The sequence below is a fragment of the Neovison vison genome, chromosome 1 (assembly GCF_020171115.1).
Source record: "Neovison vison isolate M4711 chromosome 1, ASM_NN_V1, whole genome shotgun sequence".
Lineage (NCBI taxonomy): Eukaryota > Metazoa > Chordata > Mammalia > Carnivora > Mustelidae > Neogale > Neogale vison.
Window position 1 is genome coordinate 133966104 of NC_058091.1, and position 19881 is coordinate 133985984.

General features: G+C 38.7%; 1 protein-coding gene across 1 annotated transcript in view; it reads left to right on the top strand.

The window, feature by feature from the left end:
* SYCP2L (synaptonemal complex protein 2 like) overlaps positions 1–19881 on the top strand; it is a 110317-nt gene that overhangs the window by 8339 nt on the left and 82097 nt on the right. Inside the window, exons 6-13 of the mRNA XM_044251038.1 lie at positions 195–332; positions 742–861; positions 4725–4829; positions 5188–5212; positions 16048–16133; positions 16241–16329; positions 18473–18507; positions 19476–19618. Coding sequence (XP_044106973.1) covers positions 195–332; positions 742–861; positions 4725–4829; positions 5188–5212; positions 16048–16133; positions 16241–16329; positions 18473–18507; positions 19476–19618 — 741 coding nt within the window. The remainder of the gene's footprint in view (positions 1–194; positions 333–741; positions 862–4724; positions 4830–5187; positions 5213–16047; positions 16134–16240; positions 16330–18472; positions 18508–19475; positions 19619–19881) is intronic.

A 19881-nucleotide genomic window follows, 5' to 3' on the forward strand; every position in this document is an offset into this window, starting at 1 on the left:
TGCTGGTGGTCCACAAACCAGGTTTTGAGCTTGTTGGCTTAAGACCGCTTGCAATGATTGGCTAAATGATATACTGTTCAAGATAGAACTACACTTATCCTCTATTAATTCCACACTGAATTATTGATAGAAATAGGACTATGAAACAAATATTCTTGGGGGGGAAATAATTTGCCAACTATTCAACTTTCCAGCTTCAATCACTTATTATGGATGCTTTCCATGATAAAGGATTTCAGAAAATAAAAGAGTATTTTCAACAGAGAGAAAGCCGCGTTCCTCAAAAATACAATCATCTTGTATTCTATTATCTTGACAGATCCATAAATAAGGCAAGTAAAGTTGATTGTGTGTGTGTGGGGGAGGGAGAATACCAATGTGTGATTATTCTGAATGCTTCCCCACCCCCCAAGTTTTATTGGGGGTATAATTGACCCTTAGTGCTATAACTTCAAGGGGTATGATATAGTGCTGTGACTGACACGTATTGGGAAATGATGACCACAACAAGTTTATTTAACATCTGTCATCTCATAGATACAAAATAGAAAATTTCCTTGTGATGAAGGGCACCTGGCTGGCTGAGGCAGAAAAGCAAGGGGTCATGAGTTCGAGCCCCATGTCGGGAATAGAGATTACTTAAAACCTAAAAAAAAATTTCTTTGTGCTGAGAACTTTTAGGATCCACTCCCTTAATAATTTTCATTGTAAGGTTTTAACTTTGTGTGGTCTAATACTCAGCAACTGGAGAAAAATGAATTTCAACATGTTGCGCTGTTGCTGAAATGTCTTCAACGATTCTTCATTGACGGCCTCAAAGAAGAGGAGCCTTTGCTGATCCAGCAGGGACTGATCCCAAAGATAAGGGTCTTGTTTTAATTTTGTATGGCGTTGAGTCATTTAAAGAACTGGAATGAAACCAGTTATCTAGTTTGGTAGTTTGTTCCTTTGCAATCAAACTTGGAAAATTGGTAGGGATACCTACCGCCTTTATCAGCAAGCATGAAGTTCGGGACAGGTTGTCTGTATATGTGCTGCGTGCTCTGGGGGTCTGCAGGGATGAGCCCGACCTTCCCTCTTCTCCCCTTGACCAGCCAATGTTGTAGTCGCAGGTTTTAATTATTTTAGTGAATTTCACTTGAATATAGCCTGAGTCAGGAGTAACTATTACATGCCCCTCCACTCAAAGGCTCTAAAAGCTATTTTAAGAGACAGGAGTAACAAGACTGATTTTGGATAAATGATCAAAAACTTCCCCTTGCCACAGCCTATTTTTCCAACTGTGAAACTCAGTTGAATCTGAGAAAACAAAGAGTAAAAATACTTATTAGAATGCTTATTCTAATTCAGGCAGTTGTGACTGTTTATTCTGTGTTTTAGGGATTAACCAGAGGGTACTATTATGCTTTGACAACGGTATCTGGAAGCAAAACAGAGTTTATTAAATCTCTTGTTATATCCCTCTTTTCATGAGCAGACTTTGCAACCCTTTTAGATGTTGATTTGTTGGTGAGGAGATGAGGGAAGATAGGCAGAAGCATGATCTGGCTGGTTTCAAAATCTCCCCCCCCCCCCCAACTCTCTGGACTCTAGTACCTGACGTTCAGGAAGACCAGGTTGGCACGCTCGCTTCAGCACATATGCTAAAATTGGAATGATAGGAGATTAGCAAGGCCCCTGCTCAAGGAAGCAGAGAAAGTCTGTTATCTTAGGGTTTCACGTACTTGTGGACCATATAACGTGGAGGACCTTAGGAGACGGAAAGGAAAAGAGAATTGGGGGAGATCGGAGGGGAAGAGGAACCATGAGAGACTGTGGACTCTGAGACACAAGCAAGGTTTTGGGGGGCATGAGGGAGGCTGGTGGTGGGTATTAAGGAGGGCATGTATTGCCTGGAGCACTGGGTGTTAGACATAGACAACGAATCTTGGAACACGGCATCCAAAACTAATGATGTATTTTATGGTGATATAACACAATAAAAAAAGTTAAAGTGGTCATAGATGAGTATATGGAATATGATTTATTCATATGCAATTCAAGGCTAAACGAACCTATGGTTCTAGAAGACAAAATAGTGGCTAACACTGGTGGTGATCGTGACGAGAGAGCAGCCCTGGGAAAGTTTATGGAATGGAAATGTTCTCTATCTTGATATGATGTGTGATTACATATTGTATATTACCATACATAATTTTAAAAATATCCGTTTTTGAAAAAAGACCAGGTTGGCTCAGGGAAATCTCCCTGTGCTCTACCACTTCCCTCTTTTTTTTTTTTTTCTTCAAACTTTAAAATGACTCTAACTATGTGGCACCGCCTCCTCTGGGGGTTGAGGGAAGAGCAAATAAACACCAGGCTTTCCCTAACTCCTCTCAGGGATTTTAAAACCCTTTGGAGGATGCGGGGTGGGGGTGGGGTGGATCTAAGGATTTTGCTTAGGTAAACTATATATTTCATTTTGCACATAGTGCCTCCTAGCTCCCTCATATAGTTACACAAATGACAGGAGATGGGGAAGAGGGGGTAAAACCACTTCAAAGGAAGGGGAACAGGATATACAGCCCCCCCCCCCCCACCGTGACTTGGAACCCTAAGCTGATTGGTTTTTTGTTTTGTTTTGTTCTGGGGCAGGGGAAGATAAGTTGGGATCTGTCCCAACCTGATTTTCTGTTTAGATTTTAAAAATACCCCTCCAAGGGGTGCCTGGGTGGCTCGGTGGGTTAAGCCTCTGCCTTCAGGCTCAGATCATGATCCCAGAGTCCTGGGATCCAGCCCGCATTGCATTTGGGCTCTGTGCTCCACAGGGAGCCTGCTCCCCCACCCCCTACTTGTGATCTCTGTCAAATAAATAAAATCTTAAAAAAAAAAAAAACAACCTCCAAGATTTAAAGGATCAGATCAAATTTCCACTGGAGTTTTGAAATCAAATGGAAATTTCCATATTCTGTTGGAATTCTGCTTGGCGATGGAAATTTGAGAACCAGAACTTAGGCACATTCTAAAGCCTGTTCTGTTTCATGTAAGTTTTGGCCAAAGAAAAATAGATTGATACTGTTAAAGTGGATGGGATACTAGGTTCTATCCTTTCTTTTTTCTATTTATTTGACAGAGATCACAAGTAGGCAGAGAGAGAGAAGGGGAAGCAGGCTCCCTGCTGAGCAGAGAGCCTAATTCTGGGCTCTATCCCAGGACCATGTGGTCATGACCTGAGCCGAAGGCAGAGGCTTAACCCACTGAGTCATCCAGGCGCCTCTAGATTCTATACTTCTAAAGTTGATTAGTTTTGCAGGTCAACTCAAAAGGCACTGAGAAATTATTCTCCCCAGAGTAAGAATTTCCTGTGGAAAGGAACCTATTTAGTCCCGTACCCTAAGATCCTGGAGAATTAAGCAACTTGTCTGTATAAGTAGCACCTAGTACATCTGTAAATAACTCTTTTGTCTGGTTTCTGGTAATCCCACAGCTGTAGGGATATGTATGATCATGGCATAGAATTGGGTCCAGAGAGTGATTTTCTAATCCCAAGTCTTAATAAAAAATGTGGCACTGCCCTCGCTTCTCTGAATCTCTGCTCAACATATTCTGGTGTGCTGAGAGAGGAATAGGATTTAGGGTGGTGAATGGAATCATGACAAACATACTTAAAAGCATACAATTCAGAGTAGGACTATAGGAAGGGGGAAATACCGCCTTAGCAGTGAGTTCCACTGTATGGAAGGCTTTTTTTATCCCCTTCCCTTAAGCTGTTGGAGAAAAGTTTGCTTCAGAGGGTGGATGGTTCAATCTAGTACAAATCTTTGCCTGGTTTGAGATCAAAGAACTCCGTAGTGGCCCTTCCCCCTCACTGTGCATTAGAAGCCCCTGGAGAGCTTTAAAAAGCCCTCTGTGGGTCCTCCCACCGGAGAGAGCAATGTACTGGGTCTGTGATGGGTCTCAGGCATCAGGGCTTTCAAAGCTCTCCGGGTTTTCCTAATGTACAGTTAAGGTTGCCAATGGATTGGTTTGTCCATGGTCCCCAGCTGGGCTGCTTTGGGTTCTTGGCTCCAAAGTGAACCAAGTTTCTAAGGCTCCCTCCTCTAAGATTTTTTCATTACGAACTCTTCTTACTACGTGTTCAATTGAAAATGTCAAACTATGCTCACAGGATTATTTTTATAAGCCAAAATGGTCTAAAGATGGCCCTCCCCTTTTTTGAGTAAACATTCTAGGAGGGTTTATATGAGTTTACTTTAAATCCTACCAATCCTAGCAACTTATTAGGAACGTGGATATACGTTCCTACAGGAAAACAAATCTCCAATCAGCTGGAAGCTTTTGGCAGAAGATTGGCCTGAAGCATCTATACTGTACTAACTTACTTCTGGAGCACTTTCCAAATTCTGCATATTCTTTGAATAGTTTTTCTGCAGCCTCCTAGATGATAAGAATTGCTGCTGTGTTGGGGAGGACCATTTATCTCTTAATCTTTAATCACTAGCCCCTATATAGGACTTTTTGGCATCAATCCTGGCCAACTCTTGCCGGTGTCTGAGAACATACTGGTACAACCCTCTAGCAGTAGGACTTGATTCTAGATGGAGGCCTTAGAGGTCTACCTGAAATGTTCTAGAAACCAGTCTCTAAAACTATTCTGTTCTGGTAAAAGATTTATGAAACTTTATTGAATAGACAGTAGTTACACGGTCACAGAAAGTTCCATCATTGTTTCTTCTCTTGTGTACATGGTTTCCTGGTTTGAAAAAACAACCGCATTTCTGACCATGGCAGAGTCAGCGTCCGACACATCCCTGACTGATGTTCTGGAAGACTTCTTTGACACAGCCTTGGTAAGGAAGCAAGGACAGAGACCATTGGTAATTGGCAGAATCTTCAAGTTATTTATAAAACTTGTTTTCTAAGATGTGGGTTTTGCCAATACTCTCATATTTTATTAAAATACATGAAAAAGAAACCATATATAACCAGTGCTATAGAAAAAAGTGATTTCTTTTCATGCATACATTATTCAACTATTTCAGGGAGATCAGCTGACTTTAATAGTGACTGAAGGTCAGATAGGATTTCTTTCTATTTCCTACTAATGAAAGTCCACTCCTGCCTATTAGAGAAATATCAGGTCTAATGAATTAATGTTACAGTTGATAATGGTTTATAAAATAATACAAGCTTTCTTTTTCTTTCTAGATTATTTCCAGGAGTAGTAGTAAAGGTAAGTATATTTATAACTAAATTGACTATTTATTAGAATATTCTGGTATAAATATTCATCTAAATAACATATAAAAGTAAAACATGTTTCAGTACTTGGCTTTATTGACCCCCTACCCCGGGTTGTCCTGTAGTAACAGATTTTGTTATAAAGTATGTCTTGATTTGCCTGAGGTCCATTTTATTTTTGTATTAAATATTTTTAATGCGGGACACCTGGGGGGCTCAGTTGGTTAAGTGTTTGTCTTTGCCTCAGGTCATGATCCCAGGGTCCTGGGATGGAGTCCTGGATGGGGCTCCCAGCTCAGTGGGGCGTCCGTTGCTTCCTCCCTCTCTGCTGGTACCCCTGCTTATGCGCTTGTGCAAGTTCTCTCTCTCTCTCTCTCTCTCTCTGTCAATGTTTTAAAAAGTTTCAACGTAAGTACAGTTGACTTAGAGTTTTGGGGGTACAACATAGCCATCTGACAATTAGGTACATGACTTAATGCTCTGTCTTCTTATAACATTATTGCAATATTGTTCATACTCTCTGAGAAGGCATTCTAAGACCAAAGAAAGAAGCAAGGCTTCTGTACTGTTTACACAGCTATATTCAGGATAACTTACTGATGGGGTGGGTGGGATGGAGCAGACCAATGATCCCCGAGCTAGGCAGCTGTTCGCTGCCAAGTCCAGACCTTAATCCGCAGCCTGTATAGTGTGAGGAGCATGGTGGTCAGGTCAAGGGTAGTTATCTCAAGCCATACCAGCTGTGCACCAAAGATCTGTACGAGTTCCCTGCAGTGGGGGTTTCTGGGCCTTACTTAAGGGACGGTCAGTCAGAATGAGACTGCGCATTCCAGTCAGGACACCCCTTCTCCATGGAGCATGGAGCCCCGAGGCAGGTCACGGCGTGAATACAAACCAGACACGGAGTCGGAGGCCAGAGATGGAGTTCGGGTTGTTAGCACTCCTCCGGCTGTACTTCTCATCTCTGACTTGTGACAGGAGGTTTGTAACTCTGGATCCCCTTCTTCTCTTTTGCCCATCTCCCACCCACCTCCCCTCGGGCAATCACCTTTGTCCTTTGCATTTAAGAATCCGTTTTGTTGTTGTACATTTATTTTCTGGATTCCACATAGAAGTGAAATCATGGATTTCTGATTTGTTTTGCTTAGCGTTAATGCCCTTGGGTCCATCTGTGTTGTAAATGGCAAGATCTCCTCTTTTTATGTTTGAGTTCCAGTCCATAGTATCTACCATTTATTTTCCCATTCATCCACTGATGGACCCTTGAGTTTCTCCCGTTGCTTGGCTGTTACAAATAATGCTGTTATAAACATAGCGGTGCCTATATCTTTTCAAATTAGTGTTTTCATTTTCTTTGAGTGAATACCTAGTAGTGAAATGACTACATCAAAATGGTATGTGTAATTTTTTGAGGAACCTGTTCCTCAAGGAATACTGTTCTCCAGAGGGGCTGTACTGGTTTTCGTTCCCACCAACTGTGTACAAGTGTTCCTTTTTCTCCACATCCTCACCGACATCTGCCCTGTATATACCTGCCTCTTTTGTTGTAGATTGACTAGATGAGTAGGAGTTTCTCTGGCCTCTGTTCTGTTGCACTAGGTATATATTTTTGTGCTAGTAATACCATACTGCTTTGATTACTGTAGCTTTGTAATATGGTTTGAAATCCGGAAGCATGATACCTCCATCTACTTTCCCAAGCTTGCTTTGTTATTTGGTACCTTTTTTGGTTCCATACAAATCTTTGGATTATTTGTCCTGGTTCCGTGAAAAATACCATAGGTATTTTGCTAGGAATTGCATTGAACCTGTAGATTACTTTGGGTAGTATGGACATTTAAACAATATTATTTCAATTCAAGAGCATGGCATATCCATTTATTTGTATCTTCAATGGGTTTTTTTTTAAATTAATGTATTACTGTTCTTAAAGTATAGGTCTATCACTTCCTTGATTAAACTTATTCCTAAATATTGTAATGCAATTATAAATGAGATTATTTTCTTAGTCTTTCTACTAGTTCATTATTTGTATATAGAAACACAACAGATTTCTATATATTGATTTTTTTTTTTTTGGTACCCTGAAAATTTGTGAATGTTAGTTTTTTAAAATTTTTTCAGCTTCTTCCCTTCTTAAAAAATTTAATTTCAGGGCGCCTGGGTGGCTCAGTGGGTTAAGCCGCTGCCTTCGGCTCAGGTCATGATCTCAGGGTCCTGGGATCGAGTCCCGCGTCGGGCTCTCTGCTCAGCCGGGAGCCTGCTTCCTCCTCTCTCTGCCTACTTGTGATCTCTCTCTGTCAAATAAATAAATAAAATCCTTTAAAAAAATTTAATTTCAATATAGTTAACATAGTGTTATATTAGTTTCAGGTGTACAACATAGTGATCTAACAATTTTATACATTAGTGCTCACCATAAGTATATTCTTAATCCCCTTCACCTATTTCACCCATCTGCTTGCCCACCTCCCCTCTGATAACCATCTGCTTGTTCTCTGTAGTTAAGAGTCTATTTTTTGGTTTGTGGGTTTTTTTTCTTTGTTAAATTCCACATAGGGGTGAGATCGTATGGTATTTGTCTTTCTATGGCTGGATTATCTTGTTTAGCATTTTACTCTCTAGATACTGTTGCAAATAGCACAACTTCATTCTTATGGCTGAACAATCTGTTCTCTGTGTATACATATATATATATACACATACATACACATGCCACATTTTTTCCATTCATCGGAGGACACTTTGGCAATTTCCATAAAGTGGCTTTTGTAAATCTACTGTAAGCATAGGGGTACATCCTTCAAATTAGAGTTTTTGTATTCTCTGGCTCAATACACACTAGTGTGAATACTGGCTCGTAGAAGTTTCTGAGGAACCTCCATACCGTCTTCCACAGCAGCTGCATCAGTTCGTGTTCCCACCAACAGTACGAGAGAGTTCCTTTATCTCCATATCCTCGCCAACACTTGTTGCTTTGTTGATTTTTGTTGATTTCAGCCATTCCAACAGGTGACATCTCGTTACAGTTTTGATTTGTACTTTCCTGATGAGTGACATGGAGCATTTTTTCATGATTGATGTGAGCATCTTTTCATGTATCAGTTGGCCATTTGCATGTTGTCTTAGAAATGCGTGTTCATGTCTTCTGCCCATTTTTCAATTAGGTTATTTCTTCAGTGTTGGGTTCTATAAGTTCTTTACATATTTTGAATACTAACCCTTTACTGGATATGTCTTTTGCAAATAACTCCTTCCATTCAGCAGGTTGTCTTCTAGTTTCATTGGCTGCTTCCTTCATTGTAGGGATGCTTTTTATTTTGATGAAGTCCCAGAAGTTTATTTTTGCTTTTGTTTCCCTTGCCTCAGGAGACCTATCTAGACAAACCTATGGCTGATGTCAGAGACCTTAACACCTCTGCTCTTGTCTATGGTTTTAATGGCTTTTAGATCTCAAATTTAGGTCTTGAATCCATTTTGAGTTTATTTTTGTGTATGGTGAAAGTAATATGATTTCATTCTTTAGCATATAGCTGCCCAGTTTTCCCAGCACAATGTGGTGAAAAGACTAGACTAACTAGACTATCTTTTTTCCCATTGAATAGTCTTTCCTGCTTTGTCAAAGATTAAGTAACCATATAATCATGGGTTTGTTTCTAGACTTTCTCTTCTGTTCTGTTAATCTATGTCTCTGTTTTTGTGCTAGTACCATACTTTTTTGTTTACTATATTATAATGTGGAAACTGGCATTGTGCTACATACAGCTTTTTCAAGATTGCTGTGGCTATTTGGGATCTCATGTGGTTCAATACAAATTTTAGAATTGTTCTAGTTGAGAAAAATGCCGTTATTATTTTGATAGGGATGGCATTAAATCCGTAGACTGCTTTGGGTACTATGGACGTCTTAATATTCTTCCAATCTATAAGCATGAATTATCTTCCTATTTGTGCCCTCTTCAATTTCTTTCCTCAATGTTTTTTAGTTTTCAGAGTATAGTTCTTAACCTCTTTAGTTAAGTTTATTCCTAAGTATTTTGTTTGGTGCAGTTGTCCATGGGATTGTTTTCTTAAAGTTTCTTCTTTCTTGTTTCTTTATTGGTGTATAGAAATGCAGTGGACTTCTGTACATTGACTTTTATATCCTACAACTTTACTGAATTCCTTTATCAGTTCTAGTTTTTTGGTGGAGTCTTTAGGTTTTCTATATAGAATATGGTCATCTTCAAATAATGTGTTTTACTTCATTCTTACCAATTTGGATGTCTTTTTATTTCTTTGTTGTCTAAGTGCTGGGGCTAGGACTTCCAGTATTAATAAAAGGAGACAGTGGGCATTTTTGCCTTGTTCCTGACCTTAGGGGGAAAAGCTCTGTTTCCCCCATTGAGTAATGATGTTAGCTGTGGGTTTTTCATAAAAGACCTTAGTTATGTTCCCTCCAAACTTACTTTCTTGAGGGTTTTAATCATGAACAGATATAGAACAAACATTTGACAAAGGACAATGTCTATTAAAATGTTCTTTTATATTTCATTTATTTGTGACCCTGAAACACCCTTATATCCCAGGAATAAATTTCACTTGATCAGGGTGAGTGACTTTTTTTTTTTTTAATGTATCTGTGGTTTTTATTTTCTTTGCTAATTTTTTTTAAACTTCTTGTATTAGAGATAATTGGTTTGTTCACTCTTGTGGGTGTATGTGGTATCTTTCTCTGGGTTTGGGATCAGGGAAATGTTGGCCTCATAGAATGAACTTGGAATTCTCCTTTTTATTTATTTATTTTTTAAAGAATAGTTTGAGAAGAAAAGGTATTAACTTTTCTCCATACACCCTCACTTTTTAAATGTTGGGGAGGGGGAAGCACAGGAGGAAGAAAAGGAAAGATGGCAGCAGGGGTGGGTGGAGAGAATCTTAAGCAGGTTTCATGCCCAATACAGAGCCCACCGCCAGGCTCAGTGTCACAACCCTGAGTTCATGACCTGGGCTGAAATCCAGAAACCCAGGTACCCTGTTTTTTTTTTTTCTTAAATGTTTGGTAGCTTCTCCTGTGAAGCCATCTGGTCCTGGACTTTTGTTTGTTGGGAATTTTTTGATCACTGATCCAGTTTCATTGCTGGTAATCAGTCTGTTCAAATTTTCCACTTCTTCCTGATACAGTTTTAGAAGGTTATGTTTCTAGGAATTACCCATTTCTTCTAGGTTGTTCAGTTTGTTGGCATACACTTTTTAAAATCTCTTGTATTTCTGTGGTGTGGATTATTTCACTTGTGACTTTAGGTATGGAAGGATTTTTGTTGCTGTTGTGTTGCCGTTTGTGAGTCTAGCTAGAGGTTTATCAATTTCTTTGATCTTTTTCAAAGAACTAGCTCCAGGTTACAGATTTTTTTCCTTTCAGCACTTTGAATACATCATATCATTCTCTTCAGGCCTAGAAGTTTTCTGCTGAAAGATTGGCTTGTGTGTGTGTGTGTGTGTGTGTGTGTGTGTTTCCCCTCAAACATATATAACTAGTTTGCTGCTTTTAAAATTCTCTTTATCACTGCATTTTGCCATTTTTAACTGCTGTCCTAGGGTGGACTTCTTTGGGTTGATTTTTAAAATTTGTTTTTGTTTTTGTTTTTTAGGCTCTATGCCTCCTGGATATGGACATCTGTTTCCTTGCCCAGATTAGGGAAATTTTCAGCTCTACTTCAAATAGATTTTTCTGCCCCCTTTTTGTTCATCTCCTTCTGAGATCCCTTAATGTGATTTTGATGGGATTACTGAGCTCCCTAAGTCAATTCTCATTTTGCCTAATTTTTTCTCACCTGCTCAGTTGGATTACTTTCCATTATTACCATCTTTCATGTTAATTCACTCCTTTCCTTTCTTTAGCTGATTTATTTCATCTAGTATATTTTTAGCCTCATTGTGTTAATCTCTGGTTCTTCTGTCTTTTAAGATTTATTTTAAAGCGTGCATGTGCACAGTGAGGGGAGGGTAAAGGGAGAGGGAAAGATTGTCACAAGCGTAGTCAATGCTGAGCACAAAGCTCAACACAGGACTGGAACTTATAACCCTGAGATCACAACTGAGCCCAGAGTCAGACATTTAACCAACTGTGCCATCCAGGAGCTCTTCTGGTTCTTTTATTTTGACTTTAAGATTTTATTAGAGTGCTCACAAGCAGGGGGAACAGGAAAGGGAGAAGGCTCCCTGTAGGGAGACTGAGACAGGGCTTGATCCCGGGACCTGAGATCATGACCTGAGCCAAAGGCAGACACTTAACCAAGTGGGCCACCGAGGTGCACTCCTCTGGTTCATGTTTTTGTTTATTTTGTTTTTGTTATTTTGGGGGGGGGTGTATGTATGTGTATTTAATTTTTGTTAATGGTTTCTCTGATATCCTCTGCTCTTAAGTCCATTGTATATTTTATGATCCTTACTCTGAATTTATCAGCCATATTACTTATATTCACTTTATGTCTCTTTTCATAGTCTTTTCCTGTTCTTTAGACAAAATGAGACTGGAATGTTCCAATTTTGTGTCTGTTTGTGTGTTTGGAAAGTCTGCTCTGTCTCCTGCTTGTAGAAACAATAGCCTTTTGAAGGAAGGGTCCTATATTTTCCTGTGGTGCAGCGTCCCCTCTTCACTAGAACTTGGTGCTTTAGATATCCCTTATGTGTTATGTGTACCCTGTTATTGTGGGAATTCACCTTTTTTGTGTGGGAATCCTTGGTGTATAGTATGTTTCTCTCCCTTCATTTCTGGGGCTTCTCCCTCCTACCGGCCATGAATGGCTGCTGTCAGTTTTGCTCTCTACTTCCTCTCCACCCTTCTTATCCTCTCCAATATGCCTCTTCTATACCTTTGTGGAGTTCGTTGTGCTGGTGTTCAGGTTGTTTTCTGGGTTATTTACTTTGTTGAGTGTTAACAATTTATATCTGTGGGAGGAAGTCACCTTAGGGTTTTCTTAGACTATCTTCCCTATGACGGTAAGAGTCCATTTACATTTAAAGTAATCAACAAGTATGTATTGGCATTTTGTTTTCCAGTTGTTTTTTAGTTATATATCTTCTGGTTTCTTCCCCTGTGGTTCTTTTTTTAAATTAATATTTTATTTATCTATTTTGGAGAAGATGAGGGAGAGGATGAGGGAGAGGCAGACTCCCTGCCAAGCAGGGAGCCTGATGCGGGGCCCAATTCCAGGACTCTAGGATCACGAGCTGAAGGCAGTTGCTCAACCAACTGAGCCACCCAGGTGCCCTTCCCCTGTGGTTTGAAGGCTTTTTTTTAGGGTTACACTTGGATTCTTTTTTCTTCTCTGTATATGTATCAGAGGTTTTTAAATTTATGATTATCATTAGGTGCATATGTCATCTTGTGTGTCATAGCAGCCTTTATTAAGTTGATAGTCACTTAAGTTTGAACACACTCTAAAAGCACCAAATTTTTACTCCATCTTCCATGTTTTATGTACATATTTTGCATCATCTTATTTATGTCTGTCCTTGACTGTTTTTTCTGTAGATATAGCAGATTGTACTACTACAATGTGTTAACAAACTGGTATTATAATTGAATCTTCTATAATTAGTTGTTTTACTTGTGAATTTTGTCCTCCTATAACTTTGTAGCAATGGCCTTTTCTTTTCTTTTTTTTTTTTTTAAAGATTTTATTTATTTATTTGAGAGAGAGATACAGTGAGAGAGAGCATGAGCGAGGAGAAGGTCAGAGAGCGAAGCAGACTCCCCATGGAGCTGGGAGCCCGATGTGGGACTCGATCCTGGGACTCCAGGATCACGCCCTGAGCCGAAGGCAGTCGTCCAACCAACTGAGCCACCCAGGCGTCCCTGGCCTTTTCTTTTCACTCAAATAATTCCCTTTAACCTTTCTTGTAAAGCTGGTTTAAGGGTGATGAACAGTCTTAGCTTTTGTTTGAGAAAATTTTTATCTCTTCTATTCTGAATGATAACCTTGTGGGATAGAATATTCTTGGTTATAGGTTTTTTCCTATTAGTACTTTGAAAATATCATTCCATTACCTTCTGGCCCACAATGTTTCTGCTGAAAAATAAGCTGATAGCCTTGTGAGGTCTCCCTTATATGTAATGGTTTTCCTTTGCTGCTTTTAATATCCTCTGACTCCTTTTTGTCATTTTTAGTATTTGTGTCTTGGTGTGGACCTCCATGGGTTCATCTTGTAGGATTTCTCTGTGCTTCCTGGATTTGGTTGTCTGTTTCCTTCTCCAGTTTAGGGAATTTTTCAGTTATATTTTTTTTCAAATAAGTTTTCCACACATTTCTTATCTTCTGGGATCCTTACAATGTGAATGTTATGATGGTTGATATGTTGCCGAATTCCCTTAACCTATTCTCAATTTCTACATTTTTTGCTGTTCAGCTTGTTTCTTTTGCATTATCCTGTCTTCCAGATCACAAACTGTTCTTTTGTCTCTTCTAATACACTATCGATTCCCTCTAGTTGTTTGTTTTTTGTTGTTGCTTTGTTTTGATTCTTGAGTTCATCTGATTTTTTTCATATTTTTTATCTTTATTGATCTCACTTTAATCCACTCTTTTCAAGTCCAGTGAATATTTCTATGACCATTACTTTGAATTCTCTATCATATTTCTTATCTTCATTTCTTTTAGCTCTTGTGCTGTGATTTTTGTCCTGTTCTTTCATTTAGGACATATTCTTGTTTTCTTATTTTGTCTTCTATATGGGAAGGAGGAATAGCTGTGTCCCCTAGGCTTGAAAGTTTTGTATAGAAGTTCAGTGGTTCCCTGTAGTGCCATGCCCTCTAGCCATCAGAACCATACAAGCTGGGGTGTATCCTATGTGGGATGCATATACTTTATTGTTTTGTCTAGCTGTGTTTTCAGCCCAGTAAGCTCCACAGATCTACTTTGCCTCCTGTGGATACACTGTGCAGGGTTTGATCCATGCAGCATTGAGGGGCCTGTGTAAGGCCTCTGTGGGCTCATAGGTGAATAGGGTCAGTCAGTCTGGTTGTCTGGAATTAGCCTCTCTGTGAGTGTATCAGATGACCAGCCTTTCTCCCTGTATGGCTCAGAGGCTTTCATTGGTGGGTGAGGATGGCAGTCAGACTAGGTATGTGCAATCAGCCTTTTTGTTGCAAGTATACCTAATGGCAGGGCTTTCTCCCTCTGTGATCAGTGAAAAGGCTTGGCTTCTAGAACTGTGGGCAAACTGGTGTGTAGGATTATTTCCTCCTCCTCTCTAGGGCAGTCGTCTCTTTGGAGTGGTGCTGGTTTCCCACTGGGGCACCTTGCATTGTGTGGTGGGGTAGGAGTCACTTGTAAGGATGGCTGTGAAGGCGGGTGGGTTGGATGGGGCAGGTCTGTAAGGGAGCACTGGGGGTGGGGCATGTGGTTCTAGCAAGACTGGAGGAGCGTGTAGCTGCTGGCTCTAGTAAATGTCCAGCTATATAAGCTGAGGGACAGGAGGAAAAATGGTGCCCACCAACATTTTTGTTCTTGGAGAAGTCTCCTAAAGATTCCTGCCCCTCTTTCACATACTGAGATTAGTAAATCAATCTCTTTCGTGTATGCCTCAGGTACTTTTAAAACTGCTGCTTTTATGTCGTGTCTCAGGACAGGTTATTATGCTGGCTCTTTGTGGGTGGGGACTCTTCCATAGAATTCATGTTCTTTTAAGTTTTTTGTGAACAGTCACATGCTTCTTAAATCTTCATTTCCTGAAGTAAGCACTTTTTACAAAGTCCCTTTTCTGCTACCTGGCAGTGTTCCTCTTTCCCTTTTGTAAGGCTCTATTTGTTTTCTTTACTATGTAAATGAAAAGAGAGGACACCTGATAGTTGCTAATTAACAGGTACATAAATGTTTTTAGGATCCTCTGCTGTCCATCTGGGCTGTGTTGAAATCTTCAAGCTTCAAACTGGCAGGCAAGTTGTTGGCACAGCTCCTAGTCAAACTTCTGATTTCCAGAGATCATCCAGCAGTATCAATGTGGCTTTTTGATAGAAGATGAATCTTTTTTTAACTTCTGTTTTTCTGGTTTGGGGCTCATACAATCTTATGAGTTCTATGGGGGGGTGAATATATGACATGTGACCAAAAAATCTGTATATCAAAATTGAGCCTTTGAACCTATGAAAGTAACGTTATGATCATACCACAAATGTTTTCACTTTTTATAACTGTACTGTAATTTTATCTTAATGTGCATAAATGAAATCATAGTGTAATAAGCAGGATAATTAATATATAAACAATATTATATAGTAATATTGATAACTATTAATAAATATTAATAATAAATAGTATTAGAATAAATACTATTAACATAATATATTGCTAATATTGATATACATAATTAATAATAGGATAATCACATACCAATTTCTTTTCACTATGTACTGACTTAAAAATAACTGAAGTTTCTCCAGTTAATGCTATTTAATAAAGGTCAATACTTTGTTCAAACCCTGCTTTTGTTAGCATAAGATCTTTAAAATTTTTATTTTGGAAAAATATACAATGTGAGAAACAACAAAACTACAGTAGCTCTCCTTTCTATATCTGTCCCTCAGTCTGGATTTTAAAAAAAAAAAAGTAGCTTTGTTTGAGAAAAGGTAATCACACACAGCCACACTTTGTGTATGCTGCTCCTTTCCTCAATGAAGGTCTAAACACTGCAAGTGTATTTTGTCCCTGTCTTATTGCCCAGACTGTTTCAATTTCTAAAATGTTCTCTGCTCATGGCATTTCCAGTCTTTGCCTCTTCCTGTTTTGTGGGAGTCACTTCCTTATCTTCTTCACATCCGTTTGATTTTTTCTAAAATTATGCTTTCAGGGAAAACGCAGATTTTGGATTCCTTCATATTTACCTTAGGATTTCTGGTGACAGGAAAGACTGTAAGTCATCTGATTCAACAGGAGGTGAGTTGCAAATAACAAATCTGCTAACAGTTGCTCTAAAGGCCTTTGAGAAGGTTGTTCAATTGGCCTCCATGTTTCTTCCCTGTAAATACTTTCCCTGTCTCCAGGCTTTGAAAACTTTGAACTCCATTTTGCATGACATGCCTCAGGAAGAGCGAAGACGACTCCCTTTGTTGGAAGGCCCAAGTCGTCTTATGTAAGTGACCTTTTACTTGATTATGGGATGCTGTAAGGGTAAAAGCTCTCTGGTTGTACTGCCTCTGTCTCTGTTCTCCTTAGACGTGATGCCTTCATCACTTTCTTCAGTAAATGCTTTGTGCACCTGCTGTGCACAGGCTCTGAGCTAACAGTGACGGAGGACTAAGGGGAAAAAGCTAGACTTTGCTAAGTTTGTCAAGTTTGTGAGCTGAGATGCTTTCTTGGGCTATATGTTATTTTTTCCTTTGTGACTGTGAGTTAAAATAGTGACTCCTAGGAGATTGTTAAGGGTATAGACTCTGGACCAGACTGAGATCTGGTTTTGCCACCTCTCTTTGCTCACCTGTAAAATGGAGCCAACTGTAATCCTTGATAGTTATTATATAGGTTGAATCAAGCAACCCATTGAAAGTGATGACCATGTTACTTAGTAGCAAATGCTCAAAATCTACCAACTTTTAGCTATACCATTGGAATTTGTATTGCTTTTCAAAAATGGAAAAAAATCTGGATTTTTTGGTTTTGTGTTTTTTGATGGCCTAGTTATGATTATGTAGTTCTTGGGACATTGAAATTCAAGAGTAAGTTTGTAATGTGTGGCCATGAAAAGCAAATTCAGCACCCTGTTCTAAAATTCGAACCTAAATGTGTTACCGTGCTAGCCACTAACCAGCATCATTGACATATTGTGGTACGCCGTCATTCATGTGACCTGCAGCCATGATGGAAGAGAGGAAGGGCAACCACGTCTATCATATTATAGGCCTGAATGAAGTGATAGGGAGCATAAGGCCCACTGCTGTCATGTTTGTTCATTTAACTAGTGTTTGCAGGATGCAGTGTTTCTACTGAATATTTCCTAAAAAATATCTAACTAGATTAAATTAATCATTACTCTTAATGTTATATTTAGAATTGGAGAACAACTGATCCGATGTTTTCTCGTAAATTTTCAAACTAATCGTATGGTCCTGCCTTACTGTGTGTTCTAAAAAGTCTGGAATGTTCTGGACTTAAGGTTAGATATAAAGTCTGCAAGCACAAAGTAGTGGTACTATTTTAAGGCAAGGTTTCTTCTTAATAGTAACAAAGCAATCTGTTTATGAGAAATTGAACTATGAGATTTCTTGGCCAATCTATTTTTTAAAATGGGAGTTATTTGAGACATTAAAAGACCAGTATCATACTTGTTAGCATTTAACTGAAATTGTTATATAATGTGGGAATCTGTTGTTGGATGTAATGTGGTTAAGCTATTACATTATAATGATAAAATTACCAGTTTTTAAAAGTTATTCAAGAGCTCACTGGAAGGACTCACAGCACCTACTGTAGCATTTCTTTGAGGTGTCAGTTATGTTTTTAAAAAGATTTATTCAAAAAATATATTCATGCAAGTTGGTAAGATGAGTATAAAATTCCAGAATCTTAGCATTTGTTGATCTTCAGACTTCCTCCAATTGAATTCCCTTTACAGGGAGCAATACTGCCTCTGAATGTATAAGAACTCAAGCGTTTTTTAAAAAATGCTTTTAAGTCATTAACTTTTCTTGACATTTAAGAAATATATGTCAAGATATACTCTTGACATTTAAGAAATTCTGATGCTGAGTTTGAAATAATTTCAAAAACACACATCTTGGTGGGGGGGCGTCTGGGGGGCTCAGTCAGTTAAGCATCTGCCTTTGGCTCAGGTCATGATCCCAGGGTCCTAGATCAAGTCCCGTGTTGGGCTCCTGCTCAGAGGGGAGACTGCTTCTCCCTCTGCCCCTCTCCTTTGTTCATGTGTGTGCTCTCTCTATATTTTAAAAAATATACATCTTGGTTTTATTTTTATTTTTTCAAATGTCAGTGAAAATTTGTTTCTTTAAGATATTATTTATTTTATTTGACAGCAAGAGAGAGACATGGAAGCAGGGTGAGCGGGAGAGGGACAAGCAGGCTTCCACCGAGCAGAGACTGACAGGTTGGGGGCGGGGGAAGCTCTATCCCAGGACTCTGGGATCATGACCTGAGCAGAAGGCAGATGCCCAACTACTGAGCCACCCAGGCACCCCTGCATCTTGGTTTTAAATTTTAATGCCAATAGAGTAAAGTTTTATGTACACTACAGTAAAATGCTATTTATCTAAATGTTTCAGGAAAGACCTTGCAAGGACAATCTTGACTGTGGGTGGTAAGAATTGTTTAGAATTTTAAATATTAGAGTATTACATACTGGACAATTGGGGGTTTTGTGAGCATCTTAGAACTATGGGTAAAAATTATGGTCAAGTTGAAAATAGGAAGAACACTTCACTTCTAATTTATGAAAAGTTTTAGCATGCTGAAAGCCATAAAGAATAATTCATGAATACTCATTTCCTCACCAACCAGCTTAGTCAAATTCTAACATTTTGCCACATTTACATGGTCTTGGTTTTTTTGGTCTTTTGTTGTTGTTGTTTGTTTGTTTGTTTGTTTTAGTAAAATAAACCAGTTACATGTAAAACTCTGGTGTACATGTCCCTGATCCCATTCTCCTCCCCAATGGTAGAGGTAATCCTTGCCTAGGATTTGTTTTTTCAATCAAAAGTATGTTCTTCTACCTCTATGTATTCATAAACCACATACACTATTTTTTCTAGTTTTTATTTAAATTTTAGTTAACATACAGTATAATGGTTTCAAGAGTAGAATTTAGTGATTCATTACTTCATACATTGCTTCGCATATTTTAAAAGCATTCTATAAATGTCCTCCTGTTGTACATATCTGGTTGCAGCTTATTTTTTATCCTTAAAATTACTCGAAATTTAAACATGTTATGTTTTATCAGTCATGAAGTATCACAGTTTATTCTGATTTTATTTTTGTAGTAATATTAAGACTGTTGGGGCTGTTTTGATGAGTGTTTTAATATAAAACACAAAATGTGGAAATGTTTTAATTGTTATATGCTGGCCTATTTAGATTTTCTGCTAATGTTAAATACTGAATTTATGTAATGGTGCTTTAGGATACTTAATACTGCCTATAACTGTAACATACAATGCCAGTCTTCAAAGATGGAATTTCTTAGAACAAGTGTTAATCTGTAGAACTCCATTTTTTTCTTTTGCTTTATGCCCACCTCAGAATAACCTACCATTTTTTAATCTCTAGATTATGACCAGCAGGTTGCACTTTCTGAAGCATTGTGTAGACTGACCTTGAAAAAATCAAGGGCTGAGCTTGTTCATGAGTGGTTTGAAGATGATGTCCTTGCTGAAGCTTTCAAAGAAATTAAGGATCGAGAATTTGAGACGGTGAGATTCCTGGTCATCAAAAGTCCACCTACCCAATACTTATTAAACATCCTCAGTGTTCTCTTCAACATTGGGCTCAGGGGATGAAATTTTCTTAAAGTAAGAAATGATTAAGCGAATAAGGAGCCATTCTTAAGCTTAAGCTTCCTGTTTCTCACTTATGTGAAATGATCTGAGGACTGAGAAGAATATCTGTGTACCAAATATGGGCATACAGATTTTTTTTAAAGATAATTTGGACTGGAGACAGTTAATGTGAATAT